This window comes from Onychostruthus taczanowskii, unplaced genomic scaffold (assembly GCF_017590055.1).
Source record: "Onychostruthus taczanowskii isolate IOZ18803 unplaced genomic scaffold, ASM1759005v1 scaffold55, whole genome shotgun sequence".
NCBI classification, from domain to species: Eukaryota; Metazoa; Chordata; class Aves; order Passeriformes; family Passeridae; genus Onychostruthus; species Onychostruthus taczanowskii.
The window spans coordinates 4,344,211-4,357,987 of record NW_024503124.1 but is presented as its reverse complement, the minus strand read 5'-3'; the positions used below and the strand labels follow the sequence as shown (position 1 = coordinate 4,357,987).

General features: G+C 39.8%; 1 protein-coding gene across 2 annotated transcripts in view; it reads left to right on the top strand.

Annotated features, from left to right (window-relative positions):
* Positions 1–13,777, top strand: part of EML6 (EMAP like 6) — an 87,190-nt gene that overhangs the window by 40,616 nt on the left and 32,797 nt on the right. For both annotated transcript variants that reach the window (XM_041417246.1, XM_041417247.1), the window contains exons 8-16: positions 1,191–1,328; positions 2,480–2,736; positions 3,782–3,994; positions 4,635–4,802; positions 5,728–5,834; positions 7,515–7,633; positions 8,367–8,553; positions 9,170–9,275; positions 12,017–12,110. In XM_041417246.1, the coding sequence (XP_041273180.1) occupies positions 1,191–1,328; positions 2,480–2,736; positions 3,782–3,994; positions 4,635–4,802; positions 5,728–5,834; positions 7,515–7,633; positions 8,367–8,553; positions 9,170–9,275; positions 12,017–12,110 (1,389 nt within the window). The remainder of the gene's footprint in view (positions 1–1,190; positions 1,329–2,479; positions 2,737–3,781; positions 3,995–4,634; positions 4,803–5,727; positions 5,835–7,514; positions 7,634–8,366; positions 8,554–9,169; positions 9,276–12,016; positions 12,111–13,777) is intronic.

Genomic DNA, 13,777 nt, shown 5'->3' with positions numbered 1-13,777 from the left:
GTTCATTCCCTGTCATATTGGGCTCACAGCTTCTGCCTTGTGAGACTGCAAGATTCTTGATCCTACTTCATGTTTGTCTTTGAAAACAGTTTTAATGTCCCACTTTCCTTTATTTTCCACCTTCTATTCAGGCCCCATCCAAGTTGTGTTTATGCTGTTTACTCCAGTGCCAACCACAGAACTTCTCCTTTGAAGCCTCTTGTGCTCCCAGTGCCTCCCAGCTCCCTGTGCAGAGCTGAGCTCAGTAGCATCCACATCTTGGTGCCAGTGCCTTCAGTAAAAACAGGAATTGTTACTGTTCCAGAGCTTTTACTGTAACTTACAGTGGGATCTCCCATCCAGCCTGGGTGTTCCTTTCTGGCCAGCTTTGCTCTACAACTCGGTCCAGTGTCACATTGCAGTTCTTGCACAAATTGTTCTTTTCTCCACTTTAGCACATAATCACATCTGCTGATTCATAATTCACATATTTTACTGAAGATGCTATGAGTATTGCATTGATGACTCTTATCCTCAAAACAAAGATTGTTGGGTATTGTTGTCTTAATTCTTCTATTCTGAGAGAGGTCTTTTAGGCATTTTTTTTCCTCATTATTTTAATTGTTCTTTAAATTTCTAAGTCTTGAAGACTACTGAGATCTGATGGGTTAACCTGTAGTGATTTGGGAAGCTCCTTGCATTCCTTCAGAAAAATATAGGGGCATTATTTGCTTTTATCTTAGGACATAATTTACTGCTTGTTTCTTTTCAGTAGCATTGATGTGAATGAGGGAATCAACATGCAGTTTTGTCTCCTAGCTCATTCAGAGTTAGGACAAGAAATTCTTCCCTGTGTTTGGAATGTTGATGTTCCCTGAGTGTTGCTTTCAGTGAAAATTTCACTCTGAGCTGCGTTGGTCCTTCCTGTCCCCATAAGCTTCATTTTTATTATTCATTTTGGGGAATTCAATGAGATAACTGAAATTTGGAACTAACACCAAATGATAATGTAATTGAGCTTCACTCTGTTTTCTTCTACCACAGTTGTGTTCAGGTCGAAAGGAGCTCAATCCTTTACACAATATTAACACAAGGGCTGTGTGCAAGTGATTTTCCCAGCTGAGTTAGACATTTGGGCTTCCTCTTGAAGACACCCAAATCTTGGGCACTCAGGAAAAGCCCCTTCCTGTTTTCCCTTCCCTTTGGGGCAGGTTGTGGAGCCTTGCTGACCATGCCTTGATCGCTCGCTGCAATATGGAAGAGGCCGTACGGAGCGTGTCCTTCAGTCCTGACGGATCCCAGCTGGCACTTGGGATGAAGGATGGCTCCTTCATTGTCCTCAGAGTAAGGTAAGATGAGAAAACCACTGGGTATCTTATCAGAAGAAAAAGAAATAATAATTGCAGGTGCATCCATATCCCTTTTAAGAGGTGGTAGTTTGGCAAAGAGGAGAAAATCTGTGCTTTAATAAATTTCAAAATAATAGTTTTTAGGAATAATGTTGATAAAATTTAAGATTTTCAAGTCTGGCTCTTTTCCTGTAGTCTGAAGTTATACAGGTATTTAGTGAGAAGAAAAGTGCATAACAGAGAAAAGGTAGTTTGGAGAGGGATCTTCTTCACTGATGATTTATTTCCTGTCATACACATACCGGGCCAAATAACTGGTGGCCAAAAAACATTTGTGAGTATTTTCAAGATAAACCTGAATTCTACTTTTTGTGTAAGTGGAAAGCCTTTTTCTACATGGCTGCATCTTAAGCATTTTCTGTCTGAAATGCTGTTATGGAGGGCACACAAAAGCAGGTAAAGCTGTAATTGGGCTATAGATTGAAATAGCCAAACCCCCAGTGTGATTTCAAAACATGAAAGCTGTTTTAATTGATACCTGGAAGAGTTTACCCCCTCCTGACTATTCTCCATACGTTTGCCAAACATATACTTAAAATACTGGGAACTCCAAACTGATACGAGGGAAAGGCCTGGGAAAACCCCTATAATGCTCTGCTTTAGTGACTTTAACAATACTTAAGTGAGCTGTTCATATTCATTTAAAAGCCTTCCCAGTGACTATTTTTCTAAAGAAGTTAATCTTCTTTGTCTCCAAGTAATCTTGTCCTTGTTAATTTGTCTGATGACTCCTGGAAATCTCTGTCGTGAGTTAGGAATGCTTCTCCTTTCAGGACCCTGCTTTTAACAGTGCTGTGTGTCAGGATTTAAAATATATACTTACAAAATGTATCTCAGTAAATTTGGGTTGGATGCTGCTAGCAGTACTTCATTAGAGCAGGTGAAGAGAATGAGGAACATTGTGAACAGGCAGAGTGCTTAAAAAATGCTTAGAATCAATGGAAGCAATAGGAAGTTATCCATGAAAAAAAAGGATATTTAAAGTGAAATCTAATTTCTGTTGTACAAATTATTCAGTGGGTCCATCTCCTTATCTGTGGCTTGCAAACTCCTGTGTCTCCAGCTGTCATTGTCCCCTCTGGCTCCTGCAGGGACATGACTGAGGTGGTTCACATCAAGGACCGCAAGGAGGTGATCCATGAGATGAAGTTTTCCCCAGATGGCTCCTACCTGGCCGTGGGCTCCAACGATGGGCCCGTGGACGTCTACGCCGTCGCCCAGAGATACAAAAAAATTGGGGAATGCAACAAATCCTCCAGCTTCATCACCCACATCGACTGGTCTGTGGACAGCAAGTTCCTGCAGACCAATGATGGTGCTGGAGAGAGGCTCTTCTACAAGATGCCCTGTAAGTTGACAAAGGGCTCGTGTTATGAACAATAAATTTTGGTTTTGGTTGAAGAGAATGCCACAAATATGATATAAATATTACAGGTGAAAGTGGAGTTTCCTGGCTGGAATGTAGAGAAATACCCACTGCTCATTTTTTCAGTCAATACTTGCTGAATATCCTCAGCTTTAAGGAAAAGCTGTCTCTGCTGTGTAAATTACATATTTTTTCATAGAAGGTTTTGGAGGTTGGCTCACTCTCAGGGAACTACCAAAGCCCCTCTGTCCCTGTTGTCCTTCCTTGATGAATGATTCCTGTTAGTGATCAGAACGTTTTTAAGATTGTAACTAAAAATAGGAGAACTGTTTGAGTCAGCTGGAATTGCTGAGGTTCTCAATGTAAAAGCTTGTTGGTAGAAACAGCACTGATAACTAACAGATTTATTCTCACCCTTAGTTGAGAATGCTTTCTAATATTTAGAGGAAACTTTTGCAGAAGAGAGCTTTAGAAATAAAATTTTGGACTCTTTTGAGCTAGTTTGGCAGCCTTCAATCAACTCTGGAACAGCCAATATAAGTAAAAAGTACCAGTACAGAATGGCTGACTGACCAAATACTCACATTTCAGGGACTTAGTGGATGAAAATTTCCTACTAGCACATGAGCACGATTTAAAATTGTGTATTATTAACCTTCTAGCACTTGAAAGTGTTCTAGGAACTCTTGCCATTCACAGTACTTTCTACTGAAGGCATTTCTTTGGTAGATTTGGAATTATGAAGTTTTTCCACTTTCATGTGTTTTTATCATGCCAATCCTAATTAGCATACTGATTCTCATTAGTATTCTAATTATTTCTAATGCAGCTGCATTAGAACTCCTCAGATGTGTGCTGTCCTCAAACACCACAAATGAGAGATTATAGTAATTTAAAGAAGATTGTGACTCTTCTTAATTGAGGTTAAAATTAATGACAACTAGAATACACAGATAAATGTGATGAAAAGAAACAGAGTTTCTAAAAAGCAAATGATGAAATTGGTTATTCACCTGCACATTTTCAGCTGGGAAACATCTAACAAGCAAAGATGAAATCAAAGGAATTCACTGGGCTTCATGGACCTGTGTGATAGGATCTGAAGTGAGTGGAATTTGGCCAAAATACACAAACATCACAGATGTCAACTCTGTGGATGGGAATTACAACAGCTCCGTGCTGGTGACTGGCGATGACTTTGGCCTGGTGAAATTATTCAGGTTTCCGTGCCTAAAGAAAGGTAAGATGGAATTTTGTATGGCTGAAAATGCAAGATTTACCTCAACACTGTATCAGTGTATTTTCTAATGGTGGCTTTTCATTCTGGTGTAAAATTCCAATTAGTGTGTGCACAATTCCTGTGAGTATTAATGGATACAGAGAGGAGACTTTAACCTTCTCTGTGTAGTTGTTTTCAGAAGTGTTGAGAATGTGTGGCTGCTTCCTCAGGATTTGCACTGTGCAGAGCATAAATCAGCAACCCAAATCAAACAACCTTTTGCCTTTCTGTGAGCTTCAGGGTTTAATTGGATATCACATTTCAGTGTATTTTCAAAGTTTGTGTTTTAGGAAAAATGTAATGCCTGTGTTGAGTTCACACAGGCACTCATGGCCAGAAAGGTGAAAATTAAACCTTGTGTGTGTCTGGTACTTCCTGCCAGGTTGAAATACTTTTCTGACAACTGAAAATATTGTCCATGTTATTTTCTGCCACTTATTTTTATATCATAATTACTTTTGTATCAGCATATCAAATGAGGCATTTGAGTATTTTTTGCTTTTCAGATTTCACAAGTATATATTTCTATTAGGAACCTAACTTCTTAGTTATAAGGTTAATTTTTCCTCTTACATACCAGCAGTTCTCCTCTTGTTTTCAGGAGCTAAATTCAGGAAATACGTTGGCCACTCAGCCCATGTCACCAATGTGCGCTGGTCCCATGATTTCCAGTGGGTTTTGAGCACGGGAGGTGCCGATCACTCCGTTTTTCAGTGGAGATTTGTTCCAGAAGGGATAACCAATGGCATCCTGGAAGCCTCTCCACAAGGTAAACGTCATCTCTGTTCAAGTAATCGTTAAATTAAATCAGCAGAGAATGCAGCACTGCTGGAAGAGCTTTTATTGAATTAACAGGGGAAAAAAAAAAGCCTAATTCTTTGGAATTGCATATACTCAGCATGTTTGGGACATTGAAGCTTTCAAAGACAAGCTTTGGTTTGGGCCACATGAAAAGCTGCTGCAGTCTGCAATATTTGTGTTTGGGAATATATAAGCAGCATTCCTCAAAGTGTGTGAAAGAAGACATTTAGAGGGATTGGATAATTAAATTTTCAGCCTTAGCCATCTGAATTGGATTCAGAAGTTGCACTGCACATGTTTAATTGTTTAATTTTATTTTTCAATGCAATCTCACATATCTCACAAAAAATTTCTCATATTTATGCAGTAGCTGTATTTCAGATATTCTTCTTGTTATAGTCATGGTCTTTACAATATCCTACCAAAGCCATATGAACTGTGTCATGGTGGTTGCTAAAATCGGGATTCCCTGCAGCAGAAGGGCAAAATTTCACTCTGTACATGCACAATTGGGTAAATTATCTAAATTACAGCAAATATTTTAAGCAACAACAAAGAATGATCAGTGAAAGCTTTTATTTGTCATTTCTGTGTGTCTGCTCTCCAGACCCTGTTTTGAAAGCAGAATTCTCTGATGCTGGAACTGTACCAGTAGCTGCTCAGTGATTTTGCTTCTCTCTGCCACCTTCCTGCCCCGGGCAGGGAAACAGGAGAGACAGAAATGAAGCCTGACACATTCAGTCAGCCCCTGTGACTTTTACAAGCTGCTTGAGCTTCCAGATTTCTTGAATACTGCTTTGCCCATAGTCTAAATTATATAAAAATGTCACATACTATTTTCCTGTGATTTTATGTGTTCAATATATTGATTTTAATTCATTTTTTTAAAGCAGAGGGTGGTGTTGATTCCTACAGTGAGGAATCAGATTCAGATTTATCTGACGTGCCAGAGTTGGATTCTGACATTGAGCAGGAAGCTCAAATCAACTATGATCGCCAGGTGAGTGTGAAATAACCCACAGGGCCAATTACCTGGCAAGTTCCCATCACTATTCAGCAAAGAGAGGAAGTTTGCTGCTGACTCATAGACTGCTCTCACTTATTTTGATGGTATTCAGCTGATTATGCAACCAATATACATAAACCCTTGAGCTGGAGATGAGAATTTGAAAGGGTTTGGAGAAAAGGATTTAAAAGTGTTTTGGGGATTGGAAGGTCAGAAATTCCTCAGAGCAGGACTGGGATCTTGTCTTAAGGGGGAAGATCTCAGAATAAGTTGGTTCATGTTAATTTAAGGGATTTAATGGCTGGCATGGGGCTGCTTTCTGGAATGTGGGAAGTTCACCTCTAACATTCCAGGCTTTAGGAAAGGGCATCCTTTTCCTTTTCACCTCACTTTCTAGACTACAATAAATTGCATAGGTCCTTCTGCCAACAGCTTCTTTCACCTGTTTGTTACAGAGATCAATCATGATTGACAAATGAAAGAGATTTTGCCAAATTCTCTCCCTTCCATTTCATTCACTCCCAGTTTCACTGGAGTGCTGGTCATTCTCCTCCTCCCCTCCTCCTCTTGATTTTCCATCTGTATTCAAATCAGTCACCATCCTCCTCCACGCTGTCTGTGTGTCAAAAAGGACATCTGGGTTTAAAAACTACTAGTGACAATATCATTGCAGGCAGTTCAAGAGCAATATTCCAAGCAGGTTAATGCATGGAAAACCAGAAGCATCTTTAAAATAGCATCTCTCATGGGAATTGTGAGACAGCCCCAAGCAGAAGCTGCATTTGGCTTTTTGTTAAAGGAAATAATTGACAAAAGCACAGGGAAATAAGAACATTAATCTTATTTTGAGAACTGGGGTTTGGTTTGGTTTTTTTTTCTTTTTAATATTATGGCTGAAGCAACAGAGAGGATACTGCATTTTGAGATGCATCAGAACATGATGCCCCAGCATTTTGTTTTACTGAATTTGTTTCTTTCTTTTCCTTTCTTCCAAAAATCCAGTGTTGCTTCTTGGAAGTCAGGTAGATTTCTGTGGGAGTGGCAATTTCATTGTCCGTTTGTCCAAGAAATGTAGGCACAGAAAACAAACACTAAAGCTGCATTTCAGCATTGTGATGGATTTTGTTTGGGGATGCTTCAAACACCTTTAGTATCTCCACAGAGTTTTAGCATTTCTGAAGTGTATAAATGGAAAGTATTTTGTGTATTTGTAGATCTGTAATGGTACTTTGGGATTCTGGACACGATAGCAGATCACTGAAGTGGTTTTGGTTCCTGTGTATTTCACCATAATTCCAAGATAGAAGCACTTCTTCATGCTCAGCTTTGAGCTTGGACACTGGAGCACAGATGAAATTTAAAAACACCTGGAGACTCCCAGTCACCATTTGCATTGTCTTTCACTAAGTGACACTGGAATCTTGTAGAAAGAGTCCACTCTGCTGCTGCTGCTCCAGATTGCTGTTCTGGGCCACTCAGACCAGGAGAATTCATTGTCCAGAAAACATTTATTATCATCTGAAGGCTGGGGACAGCAGTGCCTGGCTCTGCATTGTCACTGCTCTACATCACATTAGCATATATTAAATTTCATGCTTCAAGTCACTTTCATTCATGTACCCAAATATTTAGAAAACCAGAGATGTGCAGTTAACTTAAGCAATTCTTCTTTAGGTTTACAAAGAAGACCTACCTCAGCTGAAACAGCAAAGTAAAGAGAAAAACCATTCTGTGCCCTTCCTGAAGAGAGAGCGAGCACCTGAGGACAGCTTGAAGCTGCAGTTTATACATGGGTAAGGTAACACCAAATAATATTTGCTATTTCTGATTGGTTAACATTGCTGGAGTGTTCTAACAACTTGTATCAGAGCATAAGCAAAGCATGTTTTGGTGCTTACCCACAATTAATTTGTCATTGTTACTGTGGTAAGTCTTAGAATAGCAGATATAGATTTTCTGTTTTCATCTTTATTTTGGGTGGGTGGAGCTCTGAGCAGCCTGGTCCAGTGGGAGATGTCTCTGCCTGTGGCAGGAGGTGAAGCTGGGTGATCCATAAGGTCCCTTCCAGCCCAGCCCATCCCATGATTCTCTTTGTTAAGGAACAAGGGAAGCTGATAACACTGATCAATAATACATCACTGTTGAGTTTTATGAAATTACATTTTATACTTGTTGCTCACTACACCTGATGTTTCCTGGATTCTCTGTTAATTGCTTGTGATAGCTGTGATTTGTTAAAATGCCTGATTGATTTCTGCTCTAAACCAATTCCTTGTGAAGCTTACCTGGACACAATTCTATGTAAAAGATCCAGCCTTTTTGTGAAATCAGTGCTGATTTAGGAATGGAGTGCAAAGTAGCCTTTGAGAAGATCCCTGAATTCCTGCTCTTGGCAGGAGCAGTCTCTGTGATACTTCTGAGCTCGAGCTGTCACCGCAGGACTCCTTTCCTTTAGCACACAAATGATTATAGCACAGATTTCTTGGCAGCTGTGGGGCAGCCACGAGGTGTTTGGTGTTTGTGCAGGTACAGGGGCTATGACTGCAGGAACAACCTGTTCTACACGCAGGCAGGGGAGGTGGTTTATCACATCGCCGCTGTGGCCGTCGTCTACAACCGGCAGCAGCACTCGCAGCGCCTCTACCTCGGCCACGACGACGACATCCTCAGCCTCAGCATCCACCCCATCAAGGACTATGTGGCTACGGGGCAGGTGGGGAGTTCAAAGTCACAGCAATAATATTTTTATATAGAATTAGAAAAAATGCCATTCTTTTTTTCCTTAAATGTGTTGTTTCCTCCTAAATCCTAAATGTTGTTTCCTATTTCCCTGCCGAAAGTGTTGGAGGTGATTATGAAACGATTCCTGTGTAACAGAAACACTGTCAGTCTTGTGCTATGGCCTTCAAAAGACTTATATTTACTTTTAATCTTTCATGTAAAACTCAGGAGCTGTATTTTTATCTCCTGCCTAGAAGGTTTTGGACTTTCATGACTCAGTTGCAGTATTTTTGTACTGTAGGAGCTTTCAACAGCCGTGCTCAGATAAAAGCTGATGGGCACTTTCCTGATACCTGGTACTGACTGTGATGTATTCAGTGTATACATATTCATTCAGACATCAGGATAAATGATACCATGAATAGTTATAGTTTTAGATACCATCCACTGATATTTCTCTGAATAAGAAAATAAATCTTGAAAAAGATAAAACAGGACAACAAATGACAAACCTCTGTAGGGTTTTAAAGATATGATAATGCTAATTACTGTTATTGGTGTGCTTTGAACTTCTGTGGGCAGAGACCCCAATTAACCCTCTGATCTAGGTTGGAAGAGATGCTGCTATCCATGTTTGGGACACCCAGACCCTGAAATGTTTGTCATTGCTCAAAGGCCAGCACCAGAGAGGAGTGTGTGCGCTGGATTTTTCAGGTAAGCCACAGCCTATGTTTATCTAAATGATTAATTTAAAAGCAGTCCTTGTGGTGAAATGTTAATTCAAAGAGGTGTAAAATTACAACCAGTACCAATTTTACATGGAAACTTGCTGACTTGGGATAAAAATAGTGTGTGTAGTGAACTCAATCATAGGCCTTTGGTCACTTGGTCAGTGATTGATTTTGGTGCTGTCTAGTAGATAATACCAAATGTGCAGCTGGAATTCTGGTCACTGTCTACATGGTGGTGTGAGACTTTTAAAGCAGGCAGGATGGTGACTCAAAGCATATGAATGAGTTGGAAATGTCACCTCTGGGCTCATCCAGTTCTTTGCATTTGCTAACAATTGCCACATTTTTCACTGAGTTTACAGAAGAAGTAAATATGACAAACAGTTGTCTGCTGTCTCTCCCACTTGTCTTTCCAAGCTGGCTGCCCTAAGCTGTCTCAGTTTTTAAGGGATAATTCCTCTGTGCAGTACTGAAGAATATCATCCATATGGTGGGGACTTAAATACTTCTGTATCTTCATAAAAGGGCTTGAAAATTCATTCTCCCTTCTTCTATTAAAAAAGTAGAGATTACTTTATCTGAACTATCCTGTACTTGATCTGATTTTTTTTTTAATTAAACATAGCTTATTTCATATTCTGCTCACCAGAAATGTGGTAAGAATTCATTAGGATGTAGATCACATTTGTAAGACAAGACTATACAAAAGAAGTTTGACTTCCACAAAGATAAATCTGTGGAACTCAGTCATATTCCATTATCAGGAGAAGAGCCCTGGTGTTCATCCAAGACTGGAATTCAAAAGTAAAATTGCTGACCCACTGTGGTATGTAAGCTCACTCTGAAAGGAGATAAAGTGCCAGAAGGAAGAAAAATGGATAAGGGTGATTTAACTGGTATTGGATAACGTGCATAAATGTCAAAAAACTTCTTAAGATCCTTGATTGAACAAACATTCCGATATTTGAAAATTCATTGTGGTTTGCATTTTTAACACCAAGTGAATTCCTGTCCAAGTAGGAATATTCTGGATCTTAGAACCCATGTACCTTTAAAGAATAAACTGGCCAAATAGTCTGTGGGCATAAATCTGTAAAAAAATACTGAATGTCTTTTAGAAAGTAGCAACCACTCAACATTACAGAGTTGCTTTAGGACCTGATCCTGAGAATAATGCACACACTGCATTCCTAACTGGCTTTAGTTGGGATTCTTGGCATAGACAGGGACAGAGAGCTGAGCAAATGTGCACCTCCCTGCAGGATCAGAGGCTGCACTGCCCTGTGTAGGGGATTTGCATTTCAAAATCAAGTTCAGATCACACTATTTGGAACTTAAAGATAGAAACCTGGAGCTCCCAACCTTTTCTAGCTGTAGTTGATGCAGCAGGTGACTTTTCCCCCAGTTCTGTCTGCCCTCACACTCTAAAACATCAGCTGCTGCCCATTTCTGAAGGCTGGATCCTTGTACAGCCCTTCTCGTGACACTGTGATTCCGAGAGGATCGTTTCATTCCTGCAACGTTTGGTTGTGCCCTCTGGTGGCTAATTTAACATTTATACCTTGGGATATTGTTTGGAGAGTATAGTCCATATTAGTGCATAAACCTCCTGTTTCAAGTGAATAAAGTTTAAATTGTTGTGTTGTTTGGGGATTTTTTAAATGAACTCAGTTTTGGTTTCTTGTCCTGTATTTTAACTTCATTTCTTCCTACCTTATTCTGCTTCTTCCACTTTGTCCTGTTTCTTTCTTACTGATTCTTAAATTCTCCTTCTTGACTTGCTTCTAGTAAGATCAGTCATTAAGGTTTGTAAGAACTTACAGAGCCCTGTGAACTCTGCAGTAGTTCTGATGGAGTAATTTATACCAGTGACTCTCTTTTTCTTCTTGAAGTCAAATATGCCCGAGCTGAATCCTTCACATCATTCATTTCTGTGAGAAGCCCATTCCCAGATCAGTGCTCTTGTTCAGTCTCTGCCCAGCTCTGCGTCCTCCAACTGTGGAGGAAGGACTTTTCTGCAGATAAAAAAACCAAGCAGGTGATCAACTCCTCCTGCACCCTATAAATTGTCTTATCATAAGATGAAATAATCATGGCTTAGTTTTATAAACTTTGTAGAATGTCAGGACAGAAGTTTGTCTCTAAAACTTTGTTAGAGATGGTTGTGTTTATCATTATTTTATACATGTGGCAAGAGTGCCTGGGTACTGTTGAATTATGGATGGTTTTCTGTTCTGGCTTTCCTTCCTCTCATTATCAGTCCTGCTGTGTCTTCCCTGCAGTGAAAGTGAAGATAGCCAGCAGTTATTTTTAGCCTTAAAATTTTATATCGTATTTATAGTTTCATCACCCTGCCTATGAACATTTCATACACTAGTAAATCTCTGCACCATTTCAAGCAAAGAAAAGAAGCATTATCTATCAGAAATATTTCAGATAAAATGCAACATGAATTTAGAGTGCTTGAGCTTTATGAAATTGAATTTCATTGTCTTGTTTGATCCTCCCTATTTTCTTTGCACTTACACATAGGAATGTTTTGTGTCTGCCTTTGGGAAATATCTGAACTCCAATTTCTCAAACTATGAGTTTGGGGTTTTTTTTTTGTTTAATTTATAATACCCCATTAGAAATTCAGTTTGCAATGTGATTGTTGGTTCATTGCCTGTTACATTTTCAGCTAAAGCCTTTGCACCTTTAACACTCGGTATTGCTTCTGTACAGCTGATGGGAAATGTTTGGCATCTGTGGGGCTGGATGATAACCATGCCATTGTGTTCTGGGACTGGAAAAAGGGAGAAAAGCTGGCAACAACCAGGTAAGGATACCCACAGTTTAAGATCCCCTCTGATTACTTTTTTTCTGAATGGCCTCATTCACATTTTTCCTGTGAGCAAATAAATAAAGCAGAACTCCCCTCTGAAAGCAGGATGGTGTTTCAGAGCAGCATACCCAGATTAAAAACCTGGGGATGCACCGCCCAGTGTTTGGAAATCATGTGAACTATTCCTGCCAGGGGTTCCTTACCCTTTCTGTTGGGAAAGCCACATTGGCACCATAGTTTGTTTCAGGCTTTTCAAGTGAAGTTTAATATTTTCTTCCAGTTTTGTGTCCTGGCTTAGGGCAGAAGTCACCAGAGGTGTAATTTCCTTTATGTGTTCGATGATGTGCTGACTTCCATCAATGACCAGATAACTTTCTAGAAAGAAAAAAGAGTTCCCTTTATTCTCTCTCTCTATATGTATATTTCAATCACTGCTGATCCAGCCTTTCTCCTGAGCTGGCTTTTTCTGAGCCATTTGCTCTTCCAATTGCCAACAGAAAGCTCAGCTACCAACCTGACAGTGAAGAGTCCTTTGTGCTTTCTTGAAGGGACCAGTGCTGGGAAGAGAATTGGATTAAAGTTACATGTTTGCTGTTTTATACTCAACTATTGGATTGCAACAGTAGTTTTTCAGTGTAGGAGAATCAAACTTTTTGAGTACCTGGTTTCTGTCTCAGCCTTGGACAAAGCAAGTGTGCCCCTGGTCACTAGGATTGAGCAGAATTCCTGTGAGTGTGGATGCATGTACCAGAAAGGCAAGGAGAGAATTCCATGTGCTCTCTGCAACCGTGCAATGTAGCACTGCTCAGTAGAAATTGTTAGTGTAGCTGCAAAAAAGCACCTGTGAAAGGTAATTTACTTTAATTACTACATGGTGACATGTTGCAGAAGAAATGAGATTTTCTGATGGCAGCAGTCTCTGTTAGTAGTGTACCATTACTGAAGGAATCTGTTTTACTCCAAGTGTGTGTACCACAGTCTGTTAGCTATACAATTTCATCTCAGACATTCAGTTTATGAGGCAGTGAGGGTTTAAATCCTGTCTAAAATCTGTGCTGGAGGCTTTGCTTAGCAACAGCCCTGGCTGTGTTGTAAAACGTGACATTTTCCTGGGCTTTGCAGTCCCAGTTCTGCTGTCCCCAGACAGATTGTGCTTGACTTGCAAGCAAAGAAATACTTTATATATTCCCACGCTGACCTTTAAGCTTTTAAAAACAAGATAATGATAAGCTGTGTCACTACCTGGCTGCTGGTGCTTCCAGAACAGATAAAACATGGAGCACTTGGGTTCTTTTCACCATGTAATGCTGCTTGTACACAATGGATCTATTATTGCTAATCTGTTCTCTTGAAAATATGCAGGGTCCTCACAGAGAGCAGAAAAATGAATGTGTCTTCTAAATTGTTCCAGTTTAAACCATTGTTTAGATTTTAGCAGTGCCTAAAGGCAAGTCCCCTGTTCTGATGAGCACAGGAGGACACAGAGAGAGAGAGACAAAAGGCCTCATGTGGCCTTTGCACACAAGAATAAAAGAAGATCTCTTTACAATCATATGGATCCATATAAACCTGAAAAATGGGTGTCCCTTCACCATACACAGACACTCATTATGTTTATTCTGCAGTTATATTTACTTTTTGGGAATGCTCTTTTGTGCTTA